Genomic DNA, 20020 nt, shown 5'->3' with positions numbered 1-20020 from the left:
GAGCTTGCATAAATAAAGATGGAGCAGAAAAGGCTCAAAAGGACTGTAACCTGTGCTTGGTTTAGAGTTTACCAATTGCTGTTTGTACTGCCTACCTCACAGGGCTGTTTAAGTGTCAAAGCAGTTTAATGGCTATGCAAATTGAATACATACCAATTTTACTATCTGATGCTTCCTCTTCATATGCTCTCTTTGCTTCTGTTAAAATGTTTTCTTGCCCTTATGTGATGTTCCGTTCACGTGATAGTTATTGCCTTTAGCCTTTTTCTCCAAGTTTCTGGCCTCCTAAACCTCCTCCTCTCTCCAGCGCATGCCCTGACATTTGCTTCTCTGATTTCCCCCTATAATTTAAGCATATAAATGCCACCTCGGGCCAGGCCTGCGACCTGCCCGGGTGAGTATTCTGACTCCCAGGGTGAGGCCATGGAGGCCTTTTTTGGTAAACTCTGAACATTTGGATGACTTCCTAACAATGCCCATTCCCAGCTGCAGTCTTGTCCATTCAAGCCTTCGGGGATGGACACACAGACAGACATCTGCTGGCAACTCCAGGAGTGCAAGGGTTGTTTCTTTCCAAATTCAGGCTCCCCGGAAACCAGAAGCTACCATGGCATGACTGGGGGTGGGTTGTATCTACTGGCCTGGTGCATCCCACCCTCCAAGAAAGGATGGTGGGGCGGGCCCTGCATGCATTTCTGGAAAACAGCAGACACTCCACCACCCCCCACGACTCATCCAAATTATGTCAGCTGGTAATTACTTAAAGTTTCTTTATGCATTAGACATTCTTCCTTTTCCAGATTAGGAAACTATTTTGCAGAGTACTTTGATGCTTCTTTTCTTTAAATGTGCTTGGCTGAGTACCAAGTAAGCAATTAATTAGCGGGAGTGACTTCTGTCATTGTTTGTGTTATTACTGTCCCTGTCTCAACCCAACTAGAGTCCCTCTCTCTTCTGCAACTTTCTGAGACACATGCCTTGTGCTTCTGTTTTCTCAGTCCCACATTGTTAACTAAACCTGTGACATTCTTCATACATACAATTGAATTCGAAGCGGTGGGTCTTGGGAAAAGGTACAGCCTTGCCAATCTCATGGTTTGTGGGTGTAGACACCAGGTCTATAAGTGGTGGCAGCCGTGAGATTCGAAGCAGAAGAAACGGCATTTATGCAGCCCGTATCCATTGGGTGCTTAGGGTTTGCACGGTGCAAGACAGACACTCGGACTCCAGACTGAGGCTCCTCTGACTGCACTGCTGCGTGTCTGCAAATGGATGAGTGAGAGTGGAAACCTGGGTCTTTGTTCTGGCCCAGCCTCTCTCACTCTGCGACCTCGGCCAGTGACCTTGCCTGTCCACGAACCCCCGTTTCCCTATCTATGAAAGGGGGTTAGTAATAACTCCCTCGCAGAGTTGTTGGGGGTTGCATGAGGTGCCTACTGGATGTTCCCTAGCACAGACTTTGGCTCAGAGTAACAGACACAGCATTAGTCCTCACCTCCCTTCCCTACTGCTGGGACGATGGTGCACTTCTCCTTGCTGCTTCTATTACATTATAGCTTAACTGTCCCACCCAAGGCAGCTTCCAAATTGTTGCTGAGTGCATCATGTTACACTCCTTCGGTGGATTGTGTCCCAGCCGTTAACAGTGAAGGTACCAGACCTGGCAGTACCTGCAACACACTCCATGTCATAACACTGAAGGGAGCAGCCCACGGAGGTACACGCAGTGTGATCTCAGCTGCGTCAAGCAGTGTTTGCAGATGGGAGATACCGTGTGATCTGTGCTCCTCTCTGACGGGTGGATGATGAGTCATTCCTGTTGTCTCATTACACTGTAGTTCACAATGTTTTCAAAAGAGTGTTACTGGCTTTTTCATCATAAATACTTACTACCATTTCTAAATTACATAATATCTGCAACCCGCCTGTATTAAACCTATGGAACCCATCAGCTCTCTGTATGTGGCGATTTATCTGCTTTTTGGTGGTGAGTGGGCTGCCTTTGTTTTGGTTTTGACTATATTCTCTTTACACGCTGTTAAACCAAATACATGTTTCATCACCAAATCATGGTGTTCAAAGCTGTGTGTTTGTGACAGAGCTTTCATTTACTGTACAGTTCATTCATTGGACAAAGAGACATTTAGGTAATTCTGAAGGAGTGGGCCTTTTTTAGGCACGAGGGAGCATGGGGTAGGGGGTGGGGGTTGTTTCCATTGTAATGGTTTTCCTCTGTGTCACTTAGCAGTTTTCCCGGGCTTTTTCATTATGGCAGCGCTGGGCCATTTGAGGTACCTGCTTTCTAATCAGCCTGGCTGCCATCCAGTCAGCCTCGGCGGAAACTCACTAGGCACAGGGTTTAATTGGGGCCACCCACCATGGAAGCGCTTCCCCCCTTTGTCCGGAGAGATGGAAGCTCTTAATGTAGTGCACATAAAAACGTCCAGTCCTGCAGGGCAGGCACAAGCGGCTCTGATGTCCCGAGGCTGTTATTTCGTCCCAGTTCAATGTTAGCTTTTCAGAGAGACTCCATCCAATCACGCGGGAGCTAGAACTCTACAGAAAGAGAGCAATATAAAGTATTAGGTTGCAGTCTGGACACAACCCCTGATGTTTGGAACGTCTCTAAATAGATCCCAGACTGCTTTAAAAATAAGGAATGCCCCTCCCATCCCTCTTACTATTATCCCTCTGGCACCTTGGATTCCTTAAATTAATTCCTTGCAAAAAGCCAGTTGAGTTCCAATAATTGTTTTTAAATGATCTGCCTCTTGAAATCGTGCCTTGCAGCCTCGTGGAAACGCCAGCCTGCAATGCGGTGTGGCCAAGTCTCCATGCAGCTTCTGGAAACAAATTGCCTGCCTAACGGGGTGCGGGCTGCCTGCAGCACTCTCAGAAGAGTGGTGGTTGTGTAACTGGGCAGACGGCGCGTGAGGAAGGCCAGCGCGTGGCGGCGCTCTAGGTGGTGCAGGTAAATCCAGGGATCTGCAGCCTCTTAGTGTGATTGAAATCAGAAACATTGAGTTTGGATGTCAATGTGGCATCCTCGAGCTTCCTATTGTCTACGCTGCCCAGGGTAACAGGGTCAGCATCCCGGGAACAAAGAGTATCCTTGCCCTGCCCGCCCTGACCATAGTGGCACAGGGATGGGGGAGGGAGAATGAGCGATAATGAGACCACCACTTATCAAGTGTTTAGTCTAGCACTTACCCTGGTGATCTCTTTTACTCCCCCCTACACTCCTGTGAGACTGTGCTGTTATTCGCACCATCTCGTACACGGGTAAACTGAGGGCAGGAGACGAGCTAAGTTTACCCAGTTCACGTCAAAGTGCTGTCTGGTTGATGGACTGCAGCACTTCAGAAAAGTTAACATGCAGACAGTCACCCGGGGATCTCGACCTGACTCAGGAGCTCCCAGGGGATGTGAACGCTGCCTGTTTGGGGCCCACTCCATAGGAGATTCCAGACAATGGGATGGTCCCATTGGCTGCACGTTAGAGTCACCTGGAGCCAGGGGCCTTGAAAAATGTTCCCTATGTGCGCTCAGACTCATCAGCTCGGAATCCGTGGGGGTGGAACTTGGCCATTGTGCACACAGGTTGAGAACATCTGCTGAGGGGGGAATCGCATGGCCAGACAGGTCGGGGCAAGCCTCGAGGCACTGAGACTTATTTTAATAATGAATGCGTATGGTTTAGTTAGGAAGAGAAGGAGAAAAAGACCACTGTGCATGGGAGGGAGTGGGAGGGAATGGAAATGAGGTCAAGCTGGGGAATTCGGGCAAAGAGTGAAAACAAACAAAAGCAGCTGGAGCTAGTTCACAGGCAGGTGTGGAACCTGTTCGGCTGTGGGATTTGTCCCTCACAGGAGGCGGTAGTAATAAGGTTCTGTGGTCGGGCTGGCTGGGGGGTGATGCAAAGCGCCTGCCTCAGCAGTCTGGATCGGGCTCCTTCCGGGCCATGAGGTTTCCATTCAACATATTTCCAAACACGTGTGTACTAGCCCTGGCTGTGCCAGCCCTGTTCGTGGTCCTGGAAACAAAGCCAGCAGTGGCCACGGCGGTCATGGAGCCATGACCTCTATTGTACTTGCCTCACTTCTCGAACAGAGGCCAGAGGGGATGGCAGGTTGTTGTGGGAGACAGAAAGGTCAGTCCTGGGTGAGATGTTCCCTTCTCTAGTCTTAAAGGGTGACCATTGCCAAGAGCCTGAATCAGTGCATGAATTAAGGCAGCGAGGTGAGGATGAGGGGGACTGATCCTGAGGCATTTTAAAAGTAAATTTGGTGACCAAATGGCCCCTCTCTGCTCCCCTTTACCTCCCACCCAGGTGCAGGAGCAGCTCCCAAACTTCCCAGCTTTGGATTCTGGGCAGATGGTGGCAGCCAGAGAGACACAAATGGTTTATGGTGGGCTTATGTCTCCCTGAGTTCAAGGTGCCTCTGGCACATGCAGTTAAAAATGCCCTGTAAGTGGTTGGAGACATGCATCTAGGGCTTGGGACACATTCGTGCAGGCATAGTAGATCCCGGAGTCATCGACAAGTCAGATGGGATCTGGATGTGCAGGACCGGAGATTATGTTATGAGAAAACAGAACAGACGAGGATGGGGGTCTGGGAAGCACCAGTGTTTATGGGACATAAAAAGGGACAGGGAAGTGATTGATAAGTAAAAATTAAACATGAAAGGACAAAAGAAACAGGATGCAGTCGTGACCGGGAAGCTGAGGAGGTGAGAGGGTTCTGAGAAGGAGGCAGTGGAGGTTTGTGTCAAATGCTGCAACGAGTTAAAGATAAACACCGCTAAGAGCTCTGCCCCTCTCTCTGAAGCATCGTTAATGGTTTTCTCTGAACATGAGGAGAAATCATGCCTACATCTTTACATGTCTCTGTATTTATTTTTAAATAGCTTTATTGTCCTTAGAGGATTACAAAGTTATCCTTTGGAGTCTGGCCTTGGTGGGGACAGTTTCAGGGACTTGGGGGTGGAAGTGAGGGAAAGTCATGGAGGATGCAATGTGTTTACCCTTACCTGCATAGCCCACCTTTGGAAAGAGCATCCTGAGAGAGTGTGAGCACAGGAGGGGGATGCTGAGTACAAATGAGGACAGGATGAGTTGGTAACTTAGAAATTACTGACTCCATGCAGGGCAGTAGATGCGGCCAACTCTGCTCCTTGTCAGATACCCAGCCCAATCAGAAGAAGCCCAAGAGGAGGGTGCAGCCCCAAACTGGACACGGTGAACAGCTGTGCTCTCTCGGGGAGTGAGTTCTAAACCCTGCCCCCAAAAGGTGTCATCTGCCCAAAGCAGGCCCTCTTGTCCTGATTTGCATAGCTCTGGCTCTCTTGGCCACATCCAGGTCCCTGTACAGGGGGAGCACCATTTTCTAATGCCCACGCAGGCGCTGTGTCCAGGAGCTGCAGCCCTGGGTCGTGTGGAAAATACCAGGGTCCAGCCTGGGGTTTGGGGGGAAGAACACGCAGCTGGCGTGCACCTCTAAGCAAGAGCTCACAGCCTCAGGAATCGGCACCGCGTCAGGAATAAGGGTCAACGGAAGTTCACAAAAGGGGAGAGCTACCATTTGCTGAGCGCTGGTGGTTCTGGGCTGTGCACCCGACATTTTATATGCGGCTTCATTCAACCATCATGGGCTTTTTCTCCCTGTGTGAGAGGTGAGCGCCTTGAGACTGTGTGGGTCTTAAATGGCAGTGAATCCAAGGATTATAGGAGAAGGTACAAGAATCGCGGCTCAGACAGGAACCTGCGGATTTTCCTCTTTTGTACTTTCCTTTTTCTTTCTTTTTCAATCCATTGATTGCAGACACAGGAAGGGAAACAGAGAGAGAAACATTGGTGTGAGAGAAACACCCATTGGTTGCCTCCCAAATGGTCCCTGAATGGGGACCAGCCCCTCAAGCCAGGCCTGTGCCCTGACGGGGAATCGCACCGTGACCTTCTGGTTTACAGGACGCCGCTGCAACCACCTGAGCTGCACCAGCCAGGGCTCTTTCATACTTTTCCGTGTATTTCTTTTTGCGGCCCAGGAAGATGGCTACTGACAACTGTGGGCTTTAATCACAGACTGTGACAACCTAAGCTGAAAGATGGATTCACTCTCCCATATTTTGCAGATCAACACCAGTGACTGATTCTAGTAGGCCGCATGTATTCAGGTCCCAACTCTTGGCCAATAATCTTTGCCAAAAAGTGTTATGATGTGTTTGGGCAAGTCTGTATCATGGATTAAACCAGGAAAAGGGACAGAGAAGGATGAAAGAAACATTTAGAACAGAAATTACCCTCTGCTACCCAAAAATCTAAGTAACAAATACAGCTCATCACTGTAGCAAGGATTCAGCCTCAGCCCTACCCTTCATTCTTTCTATTACACTTTGCTTTCTTCATGAATAAGAAATGAGTCAAAGGCATCCTAGAAGTTTTAAATCCTATTGACTAGGAAGTAACTTTGGCATTCAAGTGCAGGCGCAAGTACCACGGGCCACAATTACTGGGTTGTAATATATTTAGTTACATCAGAATCACCCAGGTGTTAGTTAAAAGACAGATGTCTGGGCCTCATCCCAGACCCACTTAAATTGGAATACTCGTAGGGATGCCCAAGACTGGAGTTCTAACAGTCCCCCAGGTGGTTTTGATTAGCAGCAGTAGTTCCCAATGCTGGCCGACCCAGGTGTGGAGCGGACTGGCCGGTGTTAGAGATGTGAGTTGGGGAAGCACTGGAGCAGGTGTCCACGCCTGTGTGTGATGAGAGCACGAGGGGATGAGAACGAGGGGAGAAGACTTCACGTGAACAAAGGTCACCTCCCTTTCATAGGCAGTGGGACATTTTCCAGAGCTTTTGCAAGGCCTCCATTCCACTCTTCCACTGTGCAGAGAGCTCTGAACGAGGCTTGGGTTCCTTTGTGGGAATAAGTAGTCTACTTCTAATACTGCCTCTAGCCTCGGGCAAATGAACTACTTTCCACAGTAGGACTTGGGAACGGACTAAAACTGGAATGGGGAAGCAGTCTGCAGCCGGAGCATGATCGGAGGGACGCTGAGATGAGCAGAGGAAGCCTCGTCCCACAGAGAAGTGAGACAAGCCCAGGTCGCACAAGGAAGAACTCTGTGCCAGCGTCCTAAGCAAGTGCAGTGAATGGCTGAGTAAAACGCGAGGAGGGAGAACAGCGGACAGTTCCCAAGTCACGCTCGGTGGCAGTATTTCCAGAGCTAGTCGTTCAGAGGCTCTGCTTTCCCTGTCGTCACCAACGAGTAGGCGGCACAAGTCGCTGCGTGTCGCTTGGGTGGGGTTTGCCCTGTTTTGTGTGGTACAGCAAACAGCTTGTCTTTCTGAACAGGTATCTCTGGAGAAGAGAGAAAATGTTTGGGGCTGCTGCGCTGTCCTCTCCCCCCACTCCCACGCCCCACCCCACACTGGTTTTCAGGGCCCTGCTGCTAACTGCACCTGCTGCTGAGACAGGGGCCCCGAGGCAGCCCGGCCTTCTCAGGGCTTCGAGGACAGGGTACCTTTCCTTCTCCGTACTGTTCTCTCTGGGCTCCTGTGTTGAAATAAGTGAAGCCTTGTCTTCTGTTTCACTAGGTTTGGATGCATGGCTTTGGCTATCTTTCTCTTTGGTCATGAAACTGATTCCTAGGGGACACTGTCAGGAGTCGGCTCAATACGATCCGACACGCTGTTCCGTGCAGCATTAATCCACCAGAGCAAAGGCCGCGCCCTCTGCTCTCCGCGTGGGGAGGAGCGGAGCGCACGGAGGCTGGCTGCTGCAGCACAGACCCTCAGCCCAGGTGGGAGAGGGGCTGGACGCACCTTACTCTCCGTGGAGGAGACGCCTGCATCATCGCGGAGCAGAGACCAAGGGAAGAAGGGAATGAGGAACAGGGGGATTGCTGTTTATTTCTTGCTGTGGCCAGGAGGATGTGTTTAACTTAAGGCATATTATTTTGAAAAGAAAAAAGGTGAAACTTATGTCAGTATAAAAAGAAGAAAAACCAATATACCATTGACTTTAGAGGGGGAAAGGGAAATCTCTTTTTATGTAGTTAAGAGTGAATCGTGCGATCTCTCTCAATTTCCCATTTCCTTCCTTCCCTGTCTTCCTCCCCTCTCCCTCCCTTCCTTCTTTCCAATAAATATTTACCAAATGCCCGCTGTGTGCCAGGCTCTGGGCCATGTTTGACAGAGTGGAGTACAACAGGATTTTTTTTTTTCCTCATTGGTTTATGCAATGGATGGAATATTCGTGCTCCTCCCCACAATTGGTATGTTGAAACATAGTCCCCAATGTGATGGTATTTGGGGCTGAGCCCTCATGAATGGGACCTTATAAAAGAGACCTTAGACAGTGAGGGTCCTGGCACCTTCCACCATGTGAGGACACAGTGAGGAGAAGGTTGTGTATAGGCCAGGAAGCAGGCTCTCACCTCACAGCGACCTGCAGGAGCCTTGCTGTTGGAATTCCCAGCCTGCAGAATGGTGAAAAATACCTTTCTGTTATTTATATGGCCCCCGGTCTCTAGTATTTGTTATAGCAGCCTGCACAGACTAAGACAGATTACCGTGAACTTTAGCTCTTCTTCACCGTGTCCTAGATTTATAGTTTTAAAATCAGCTACGATTTATATCTCCAAGTAACTTAGAATTTGCCATTTGTAACTGAAAGACTGGACCACTTGCTCATGACTCTCTGTCACCATCTAGAGACAATTTATACATATTGCAGGGCCAGTTCCTGCAGTCTTGAAGGTTTGAAATCATTCCGGAAGTGATGGCTTTGCGGTGCTTGTGTAAGGGTCCTGAAGAAGAAATTAGACCTGCTCATCTGCAGATGAATGGAACAGGAAGGTTTGATCTCTAGATCTACTAGGTGGATCTTGGTTTCTCTACCAAACCATGGAGGGCTGGGATCTACCAAGTGCAGAGGTTTACTGATGTGTGGCAGATGAGCTGCAAAATCCATGGGGTGGGGGCTTTTATACCATTAGGTTCAGAAGAGGCCACCAGTCCCTCAAAGTGTTAGCACTCCACAAATATTTATTCGGTTGAATGAGAGGCTGTGAGGCTCCAGGTTGATGGAGAGAAAGACCACACAGTAGGATTAGAATCCACACTGTCCATCCAGGCTCTCACCAGGGGTGATTTTGCTCTCTGGGACATCGGGCCACGTCACGTTTTGTCGCAGTTGTGGTGTTGCTACTGGCATCTGGAAGGGAGAGGCAAGAGATGCTGCTAAACAGCCTACAAGGCACAGGACAACCCTGGCACAAGGAACGATCCAGCCCCAAATGTCATTGGTGCTTGAGGTTGAAAATCACCACAGTCTGACACAGAGCATGGTAAGAGTGGGTCTCTAAGACTCTGGACTTCACCATGGCGAGTAACCTCTATTACCGGCTGCAAAACACAGAGACCCAAGGGGTATGGATGACTCCATACAAACGTATCTCAGTGGGGAGATGCAAATGAGGGACATGGCTACTCTCAGGGGCCAGTGAACAGACCGTCCACCCCTCCCACTTCCTTCAGTGTTTATCCAGCACTATCATTCAGTGCTCTCCACCCCAGTCTCCTTTTTAAAAATCTTGTCTGTTGCTTGGTGACATGACTTTAAGCATTGTCTTTGCTGCATGCCCTTAACATCCAGTTTCCCTTAGTGTCCAGCTATTTATTGGAATCACATAAAGCACTGTTGTCACCTCTGTCAGAATCACCCACAGGTGTTGCTACAAATGCACATTTGGGGCCTGCACCAAACCAACAGCATCAGAATTTCCATGGCTCATGGTTCAGGGCTCTGCATTTTCAGCCGGCGGCGCAGGTGATTTCTGCGCACATTAAAGTTTGACATAAGATCTGCAAAGTAACAGAAGTGCAGGTGTCCTCTCTCCTGACTTTGCAATCCCACTTATACAGCTCAGAAAAGTATAATACACTTATTCAATCCTTGGGATGTTCTTTTGATGTATTACTTTTCTTCCTATTTTACAGATTATAACATAGAGGTCACCAAGCTTACACAGATTACATAGGCAAAGCTAAGGGTTTTGTTTAACCTGGTCTTCCTCCCCTGAGGTTATGCTAAAAAGCTTTGCCCCGGGCAGAAGTTGTGACACTTTTTCTGCCTCCACAGTCCAGGTTTGCCTCTTTACTGCTGCAGCCAAGGAAACAGACTGTGCACTGGGGTCTGTCACTTGCTCTAAGCTGTGACATGGACCTCATCTTAACCACCTCTGTATCCTTAAAGCCGGAGCAGGGCATATGCCCACTCCCCTGCCACCACCCTGGTCCGGGATACCAGCACTGCTCATGGTGGTTCTAGCAATAGCTTCCCTGCTAGCCCCCTCTGCTTAGTACCTGCAATCCGTATCCCCACACACAATCCACATCGTTTTCATTGCAGACAGGTTCCCTCTCTCTCTCTCTCTCTCTCCCTCTCTCTCTCTCTCTCTCTCTCTCTCTCTCTCTCTCTCTCTCACACACACACACACACACACACACACACACACATGCACACACATGCACCTTAAATCTAACTCCCACCTGCTTCGCCCCAGTCTACAAGGTCCTGTTTGCCTGAACCTGTTCCTGACTCTCGCTCCTGCCTGTAGCTTTTTCGTCATGGCAAAGCCCTTTTCCTGTGTCAACACCTTCACCTATGTGGTGCCCCCTCCCCTGGCACCGGGGATCTTTCTCCTTTTTTCCTTATAAAGCTGACCCACTCTGTCTGGGCTCCTTTGAAAAGCCAGCTCTTATGCTCTCACACACTCCTCTTCTCCACGCCCCTGCCGGCTGCAACCCCCCAACTACACTGGATTCCACTGTTACTCTTTCTGGTTTAGTAGCCTATGCTTTTCCTTCGGAGTGTTTGTGATCATTTAGGTTTTAGTATTGTTGCTGAGTTATCCAATGAGAGTCTTTCCCACTAGCCTGTGAGAATATATTCTGTTTATCCCTGCAGACAGTAGGGATCAAAGGCACTGAGTAAATGAACAGGAACGCAGCACATGGGATGTGCGTCTGGGGTGATGGCCATGCTGTTTGTTACAGCTGATTTCTGCAGAACGGGGGTCTGGGGCCAGGACTCAGTCTTTAGGACTTGGAACCACAGCCACTTGGCGAAGACAGAAAGATCTAGGAGAAGAGGCGAGGCCGCTGCCCACTGGCCGTGTGTTTTATTTTTCTTTCAAATGTATTGGGGCAGCACTGGTTAGTGACATGTAAAGTTCGGGTGCACAACTTGCACCCGAAGACATCTGTTGTGTGCTCACTCTAGTCTCCTTCCGCCGCGCTGCAGACAGAGACGAGGCTCACAGCTCCAGCCCTCTAGGTCGCCCTGGACTTGCGAGTTTCAGAATTATTTATGGTAGGCTAAGGGGAGCCCACCCGAGTCCACTTTCTTCATCTTCACCGAGGGGTGAATGATTCCCGCCTTGGCAAGGACAGGGCCCAAGGGGAAGGAGATAAAGCAGGGAATAGCACCTGGCACTTGGGGGTGTTGAGAACGCTCAATACCTTGTCTGTCTCGCCACCCAGAAGACTTAAAAGAGAAGTCTGCACAGGCAGCAAAGAAGTCGGGCCACTTACCTGAGCCTCCCCCTTACTCGACTCATCTCTTCCTGCGCTTAAATTACGTTTTCCAAGCCTGACCCAGGGCGCTCCGCTCCCTCTCTCGGCGGTGGGTCCCTCCCTCCCCCTCAAGCTTACCCAGCCTCCCCTCCCTCTTCGCCCCCTCCCTCGGAGTGGGAGCCGGGAATCCCACGCCCTTGCACCAGCCCGGGGGCTCGGACGGGCCCAGGAGCCGCTGGTCGCCAATCACCGTGCGGTGGAGAGGCGGGCGCTCGGCTCCGGCGAGCTGGGGGAGCCAGCTGGCGCTGCTTTCCCCGGGAGCCTCAGACGCTCGCACAGACCCAGACAGACACACAGACTGGCGGGCAAGCGCGCGGGCAGGCACGGACAAAGTCCCCCGGCCGTTTGCGCTCTGAGGCGCGCGCCAGCCCCGGCCCGGGGAGCCCCCTGTGCCCCGCGGGGAGCCGCAGGCGGCAGCTCCGCAGCCGGCGCCGGCAGAAGGAGGGCGCGCAGGCGGTCGGAGGTGGCGAGGCCTCGGCGCGCCGGGCCCGCGATGTGAGCGGCGGCGGCTCCCACCTGGCGCCGCACCTGGAGCGCCTCGCTCCGGGGCGGCGGGGAGAATGTGCGCCGTCCGCAGCCGCCGCACCCGCACCTGACCATGGAGTGCGCCCTCCTGCTCGCGTGCGCCCTCCCCGCCGCCGGCTCGGGCCCGCCGTGGGCTCCGGCGGGACTGGGGCGTGTGGCCAAGGCAGGTGCCCGCCGAGGGGCGCGCCGAGAGTGGGTGGCTGGGGGCGCCCGGTGCAAGCCCCGCCGCGCCCCTCACGCACGATGTCACCTTTTCTCTTGCAGGCGCTCCAGCTGTGCTGCCTCTGCTGTGCGTCGGTCGCCTCGGTCTTAGCAAGTGACAGCAGCAGCGGCGGCAGCGGATTAAACGACGGTTCGTATTGCACCCCCCACCCTCAAAAGGGTCTGTCTGGGCACTTTATCCCTTCCTTCCTCCCCCCCCCCCCTCAAAAGAGGGAAAAGGTAGAAAAGCTCGTCCCCCACTCCCCACCCCGGGCCCCAAAGTTGCAGGTGTGTGTGCGTCTTGGAAATGGTTCCTGTTTGGAGAGGGGGGTATATGGCAAGGGCTCTGAACTTATCAAAAGAATCAATGCCTCAAGCTTCAAGGCACATAAATGAGAAAACAATACTTTCCCTTGTTCGCAGATGGCGTGTTTAAAAATCACATCGTACTGCAGTGAGAAATTAGAAAGAGAGTGGACGTTGACTAGGCGGTTGATATCAAAAGGCACCTTCCTCCTCTGAGAAAGCCGGCAGGAGCTAATTCTGTGTGAGGGATGAAAGAATATGAACGCTTTTCACCCTCTCCTCTCTCCTCCTCCCTCTCCTCTCCACTCCTGCTCCTTGTCCTCCTTTCCTCTCTTCCCCCTGAGTCTCTGCCCTTGTGTCTCGGATTCCCAAAGACCACTGTCAGAGAGAGGAAAGAAGATAGCTTGAGGTCTCTGGGATCTTTAGCTCTTCCAAGGTTCCGCAACAGAAAACCTCCAGAACACCCTTCGCTTCTGTCATTTATTAGCTTCTTGATGGTCCCCAGAAGGAAAATCCTTGTTTCCTTGTTCCCACCAACTACAGAACAGCTGATGCTTGACCCAAGGTGTCTAGCAAGACCTTGGTGTGGATCCTCTCATTTTTAGCCTTGCAGGGTTTCTCCTCCTTTCGGGGGGTGGGGGGGAAGGGAACAGACTGGGGATGGGGCAATGGCAGAAGCTTGGAGAGGAGCTGTGCCAGGGAGTGGGTGAGTGGGGGAACAGGAAAGAGTCAGGAATTAGCTCTTGAGAAATTCACCTTGTGTCCAACCGGACAGGCTGGCTGCAGTTTCTGAAACAACTCCCCATTGTCCCATCGGGGTCAAATGGCTGCGGGCCCCCTCTGTTCCAGCCGCCACCTTGTAAGAACCTCATCTTCAGTCAGCCCCTGAGCTGACTGCCCAGATCATTCTCTACGCTTGACCCTCTTCCCTTCAAGGGCTGAAGATTGCCATCAGCCCGCTCATTCTCCCCTCGGAAACAAGCTAGTAGCAGGTGTCTGGGCTGATGGTGTTGGGAGGCAGGTGTTGGCTTTTTGGGCTGATACCATTTAAGCTGCTGGTTAAGACTCCCGCATGGCCTCGCAGCCAGGAGCATAGTTTCAGATGGTTCTGGACACGGAGGTAAGAAACAACTTATTGAGAGGCTCTGTTGCATGTGTCGGGGATGGTTTTCATAGTTTTTAATAAGGGAGAAAGTGGTTTTTCACTAAGGAAAAGCTGCATTTAATCAAAAGTCATATACCTGTAAAGCATCATGCTGAGGGTTTTTAAAAGAAGATAGTATACACCTGCTGTTTCTTGAGGTTAAGAGAGGAGACAAACTTTTGTTTCCCAGTTTTTCCACATGTACTTTAATTCAATGATATTTCCAGCCGAAGGGGTGGAAGAGAGAGTGGGAGAGGCAGGACACACAGATACTGCAGGAACGACAGATGGTCATACAGGGGAAAACATCTTAAAATTGTCATGCTGGGATTTTTTTTTGTAAAGGTAGTAATACTTATTGACCCCCTGTTAGTTACAGGGCTTCTTCATCTTCGTTTTAATTTTTTGATTGTTGACTATTTTGGGAAAAGAGAAATTCCTCTTTCTTTTTCTTCTCCTGTAACCAAGGGCCCCAGTGACTCGAACACGCCTCTTCGTTGTTCAGAATCTTTCTAAACACTTTCCCAATTCGTTCCCCGCTCTGTGCCTCGAAAGTGGAAATGCAGAGTGCTTTTCAATGCACCGAGGGCATATTCCAGATCATTTTGGGGGGATGATACTTTTCAGCTTCAATGTTTTGTGATAGAAAGCAGCGTGCTGGCTTCATTCTTTCAGGCAGCAAATGGTTTCGTAGCTCCTCCCCTCTGGAACAAGCAGCAATTAGTGCTGCTCTGGGGAGCCGTGGCGAAGGTATTTCTAAACATGCCTCTCCAGGTGTCCCTGATCTGGCAACATGTCTGAGCAATTTTAAACATCACACTGTGCAGGGAACGTTCTGACAATGTCGAGGCATTTTTACGCATCCACTGTATTTTGTGCTTGCATTTGAGTGGGGCTGTCCCTGTGAAAGCTCGTGGTAAAGGGTTAAGAGTGCTACAAGTTCTTCAGTTTTATTGTCACATATCATTAATACTGGAAATCGGAAACCGCAGTTACTTGTTAATTTTCTGAGGAATCCTCTCAAGTTATTCAGCACTGTGAGTTACCATATGAAATTGAAATTCTGCCCCTCACCCAAAATGTTCCCAGTTCAGGTTAAACCCAAAGATAGTCATCTCCTTTAAAAAAATTCATGTCTTTACTTTGGTAATTTTATATTTATTAATTTTGTCTCCCCAAAAATAAATTTTTATGAATGAGTGGCTCTATGGCTGATATATGAAAAGTCCATCTGTCTCTCCCCAGACCGGGAGCGTTTGGGGCCTTTTCCGTAAACATTCTTGACATTCGTCAAGATTGTGCTTGACTTTCAGTTTTTGTAGGAATTACTGAGGCAGAGCTCGCAGTAAAGGCCACGACGGGCTTCTCTTCCTCGTGAGCTGCTCCGAGTTACATTTCACCTCACCTGGTAGCAGTGGGAACAAAGATGTCCTTGAGCTGAGCGTCACTCTGCCAGCCTGTTGGGCGTGACTGGCTGGCATTGTGGGCCTGGGGTGCTGACAGCCAAACCTTTCCCCTTACAGATTACGTCTTTGTCACACCGGTAGAAGTGGACGCGGGCGGGTCTTACATTTCACACGACATTTTGCACAGCGGCAGGAGAAAGCGATCCGCGCTGGGTGCCAGCAGCTCCCTGCATTACCGATTTTCAGCATTTGGACAGGAACTCCATTTAGAACTTAAGCCCTCGGCGATTTTGAGCAGTCACTTTATTGTCCAGGTACTTGGAAAAGATGGTGCTTCAGAGACTCGGGGACCCAGGGTGCAGCAATGTTTCTATCAGGGATTTATCCGAAATGACAGCTCCTCCTCTGTCGCTGTGTCTACTTGTGCTGGCTTGGTAAGTACCCTGCTCTTTGAGGCACCTCCCTCTTGGGCGTGCACTCGGTGTAACTCGGATAAACAGCTGTCTGCAATATTAAGTGCTCTTCCAGCCAACTCGACCCATTCACACTGTCAGCTTTGATACGTATAATATTCTCAATTGAATTAATCTAATCTGCTCCCAGAAAAAGAAAATATAATAGAACTTTAACTACCATTTAGAACATTCTTTTGATGTTTAATGGTCTGGGCCTCTTCATTCCCCATGTTTGAGACGATCCCCAAGGAAATTAACTTGATGGATGTCATTCGCATTGTAAAGTCCTGAGAGACCAGGCATTACATAAATCTCACAAGCTGCATGCCTCTACGTTGCTTTGAAATGGGAAAACTGTATTTCATGGCAAAATTGCAGTCAGCAGCCCTGTTAAGCCCAACCTTCACTGGAGAAGGGAGGCTTTTTGTTTTCTTTGAACTGATCTGTTCATGTTGTCCTGTTCATGTACGACGTCCTTTTGGAGTGTGGTGTGTTTGCAGGCTGGCAGCATTCAGGGTGCCATCCAGGGAAGCAGAACACTTAGAGGAACTGGGGACAAGTGTTCTCTCCCCTCTGTGTGTTCCTCATCTGTTGAGCTCTGGGCCAAGAACACTGGTGTAAATGGTACTTGTCTCAGAAGTCAGTCAAATACATGAGGCAGTCGGTGGCATTTGGGGTTGATCTCGTTCTGTGCAGCAATTGAGAAGTGCCTTGCACAGACAGGTGTATGTTTGTGTGTGTGAGTGAGTGTGTGTGTGTTGAGACACATGATGGTCCCACTCTGGGATGACTAGGAGGAGACTGTGAGAAAGCTCAGTTGAGTGTGTGGTTAGCAATGCACATGGTATTAACGCATTACAACACAAAGCCAGAGTGGCTTGGCTGCCGGCAAATGAGAACTCCCACGTTCCTTTCTAATTAAAACTTTACTGTTTAACCTTTTCCCCTCCATATCATGGCTTGAAATTTAGCAAAAATCTTTCATCAGAGTTATGATGTTCTCGGGTGTAGTCTTGAAAGTACAGAGTGAAACAAAGATTTGACCATCCCCAGCTAAGCTTGGCCCACTGAAAGGATCGGTGTGGCTGTCTGACCACCTGTGTATTATAACGTGGCCACACACACGTGAGCGCCTGCACAAACATGAGTATCTCTTGGTTTTTCTTCTGTTGTCATGAGTCTCCTGCTCTTTTGGGGACATTGTTCCTATTTCCCTGTCTTCTGTCTATCCCAGTGACCTAATGTTTTCAGAAGGAGTATAGGCACCCCACCGAGTTGGCTTAAACAGAACACAGTGGGTAGGTGCAGCTGGCCAGGGTCATTCTCACACCAGGACTTACCGGTAGGGCCTTGGGCAAGTTACTAATCTTTGTGTCTCAGTTTCCTCATCTCTAAAAGGGGGATAATGAGAGTTTAGATGATGCTGTGGGGAGTAAGTGCTTCTTTTATGGGAAGTGCTATAGCTGTTCTAGAAGGGCGTGGCTGCTGTGTATGTGTTCTAGTTCCTGCAAAACTCAATCTCCTCCTGTTTAGCTCTCTCAGGACCCCACTCTCTGCAGAGATAGGAAATCCGATCAGTTGCCTCATATTAAGTTGTTGTGTTATTTCTCCTAAGGAGGAGATTTTCTTTTGAACAGAGAGCAAATGATCACTTAACACATAAGAATAAGGCAAGTTAATTTCCATCTTTGAGATGGATGTAAAGGAGGTAATTGTCCATGACTTCCACCTATGTATAAGGCCGATATAAAGTGGAATCATAAAACTGAGATTCTGTCCCACCGTTCAACATATTCTTCATTAGCTTTATTCCTGTAGGCCTCGATTTCCTCTCCTGAAACATGTAAAATGACTTCTAAGACATCTGCCTCTGATTATTCCTTTGCTGGTCCCGGCAGGATCCACGGGGCAGGGGGCAGGGAGAGGATTGAGCTTATCTCATTGCATCACCCACCTCCCCATGGCCTTACAAAACACATACACCCAGACTCAACAAGAAAACAGAACAAGAGAGAGAACAGAGCTACAACCAAGAAATGGTTGTGGCTCAGGAAGCTGAGACACCACTCTGTATGAACTTTTGTAACCTTGTATTGAAATATAAGGTATGCACAGAAAAATACAAAAATCACACAGCTTAATGCATTTTCAGAAAGCTCACACTGGTGTAGCCACCAACCAGCCCAAAGAAGACATTACCAGTGCCCCAGAGCATCCCCATGTCCCCTTCCCAGTCACTACCCACCCTAGGTCACCACTCTTCTAACTTATGACATTGCTTAATTTTGCCTGTTTTAATATTTTGCATAGGTAGAATCCTAGTATTTCTCTGTATGATTATTTCACAGTGTTCCTATTTAATTATTGGCGGACATTCCCGTTGCTTCCAGTCTGGGGCCATTACAAAGAGTGCTGCTCGCCAATCTTGTGCATGCCTTTTGGTGAACTTACGGTCATGTTCTGTTGGAGACATACCTAAGAATGAAGGTTCTGGGTCACAGGTTATGTGTATATTCAGCTTTAGTCAATGCTGCCAAATAGCTTTTCAAAGTGGTTGCACTAATTTACACTCTCGGCAGCAGTGTGTGAGAGTTCCAGTTGCTCCACACCCTCACCAACTCTTGTTACTGTTTCTTTCCATTTTAGCTGCTCCGATTGACGGGTGTAAAGTGGTTGTGGGTTTAGTTTGTATCGTCCTGATGTTTTGAAGTTGGGTGTTATTTCTTATGCCTTTTGGCCATTTGTATGTTCTCTTTGGTGATCTATCTATATCATACATGGACAAGAAATGATATAAATATTTTCAGCCTAAACTGTGGTGGGTTTTCCTCTCAGTGAGTAGAAACAGGAATTCTGAGCAAAAGCACCTTTGTCAACCTAATATAATTGTTATTATGGCTTTGAATCTCTAACAGGGCATCGATCTGCTTGTGAAACTATCAAATAGCAACAGTGAGTGCTGGGAGATCACGTGAGGCCCCACATTGAGGGGACCCCTCACTGGGGGCACTGAGAAACAGGGATGGAGGGAAATAGTCATGCTGGGAGGAAGAATTTCTTCATCCTACCTGGAACGCACAGACATTGTCTGGCTTCTTTGGCTAAACCAGAGGTTAATACTTTCTCTAAAGTTAATTAGTAACTGCTGAAATGGATTCAGGATAGTGAATGATTCAAGAGTTCAGGAGAAAGATAACAGTCTTCTAACATGCTTGTTGGAGAGACTCATTGAAGTCCACATGCCAGAAGAGCTGAGCAACTCTTTTTAATACAAGACTGACATGAGATGAACAAGAGTAGGACGAGAAGCATCTTCCACTCAAAGTCCCGACACCAGTGTTTCTGGTGACTGCGTCTGAATGTCGTTAGGGTCAGAGCAGTCTCCCAGCATGCATGCGGTGTGCAGCAGGAAAGTAATAGGTCACCTTTGGCTAACAAAGTACCAATAGGAAAGCGATCTCAAAAGCGATCTTGAAAGCAATCTAGGAAAGCTGCTAGGGAAACCCCAAGAGAGGGCCAGAATGGCTGGGTGGGGTATAATAATGAAAAATAAGTACTTATGTGCCTACATGCACACTCCAGCCAGGGTTTCTCTGGCAAGGAATTTCCCTCAGTCATTCAGAATTAAACTCTACTTAATAATTTTTTAAAATGCACTTCCCCCAGCTGACAGGTCGCACTTTATTCAAGAGTTGAGTAGGCAGTTATTAACTTCGAATAATTCATAAAACAGGAGTTGTGAACTTCCCTGAGTGGATCCTGCCGACCTTTACATCTGAGGTGATTCTTTTTAAATTTGGAAGGCCTTTATCGCGGAGCAAGCTCTCTGCAGCTCACTACTGCCCCCTATACCTGGCCGGCCTGCACTGTAGGAAGGTGTTTGGGTTTTCAGCTCTTGTCCCAGAATCTCAGGGCTGCAGGTGAACCTAATGTACAGCACAATTGGCTGTGCGTGTTTTTTCTACCATATCTAGCCTCTTCTCGACTATCACAGTGGTGAGAAGCTCATTACACCCAAGAAGCCTGTGCCATTGTTGGGAGAGCCTCCATCCTGCTGTTGAACATCAACCTACCTTCTTGTTACTTTCACCAATATTTCTTAATTTTGTTTTCTGGGATGATAGCAGGAAAACAAACAAACCTGTGTCTGTCTTCTTACATACTGGGAGATCTAAAAGGCCACTCTTCCCAGAAGTGTTTCACCTTAGTGATCACACCTGCCACCCCACCCTCCACCTTTTTTGTTTTTTAGGATAGTGATTTTCAGAGTACAGTCAGTTCCCTTCCTTAGCTTCCTTCAAGGTGTTAAACATTTGCATTTCTTTACCCGCCACAG

The 20020-nt window shown here is 49.1% G+C and overlaps 1 protein-coding gene across 2 annotated transcripts in view; it reads left to right on the top strand.

Annotated features, from left to right (window-relative positions):
- Nucleotides 1-11819: 11819 nt before the first annotated feature.
- ADAMTS18 (ADAM metallopeptidase with thrombospondin type 1 motif 18) overlaps nucleotides 11820-20020 on the top strand; it is a 126108-nt gene continuing 117907 nt past the window's right edge. The window contains exons 1-3 of one of the 2 annotated variants that reach the window (XM_028501790.2): nucleotides 11820-12335; nucleotides 12437-12524; nucleotides 15347-15663. In XM_028501790.2, the coding sequence (XP_028357591.1) occupies nucleotides 12246-12335; nucleotides 12437-12524; nucleotides 15347-15663 (495 nt within the window). In that variant the 5' untranslated portion in view covers nucleotides 11820-12245. Of the gene's footprint in view, nucleotides 12336-12436; nucleotides 12525-15346; nucleotides 15664-20020 lie in introns of those variants that run through there. The other variant, XM_036012243.1, reaches the window with a different exon arrangement.

The sequence above is a fragment of the Phyllostomus discolor genome, chromosome 12 (assembly GCF_004126475.2).
Source record: "Phyllostomus discolor isolate MPI-MPIP mPhyDis1 chromosome 12, mPhyDis1.pri.v3, whole genome shotgun sequence".
In the NCBI taxonomy this organism is placed as follows: domain Eukaryota; kingdom Metazoa; phylum Chordata; class Mammalia; order Chiroptera; family Phyllostomidae; genus Phyllostomus; species Phyllostomus discolor.
This window is presented reverse-complemented; position numbering and strand designations above follow the sequence as displayed.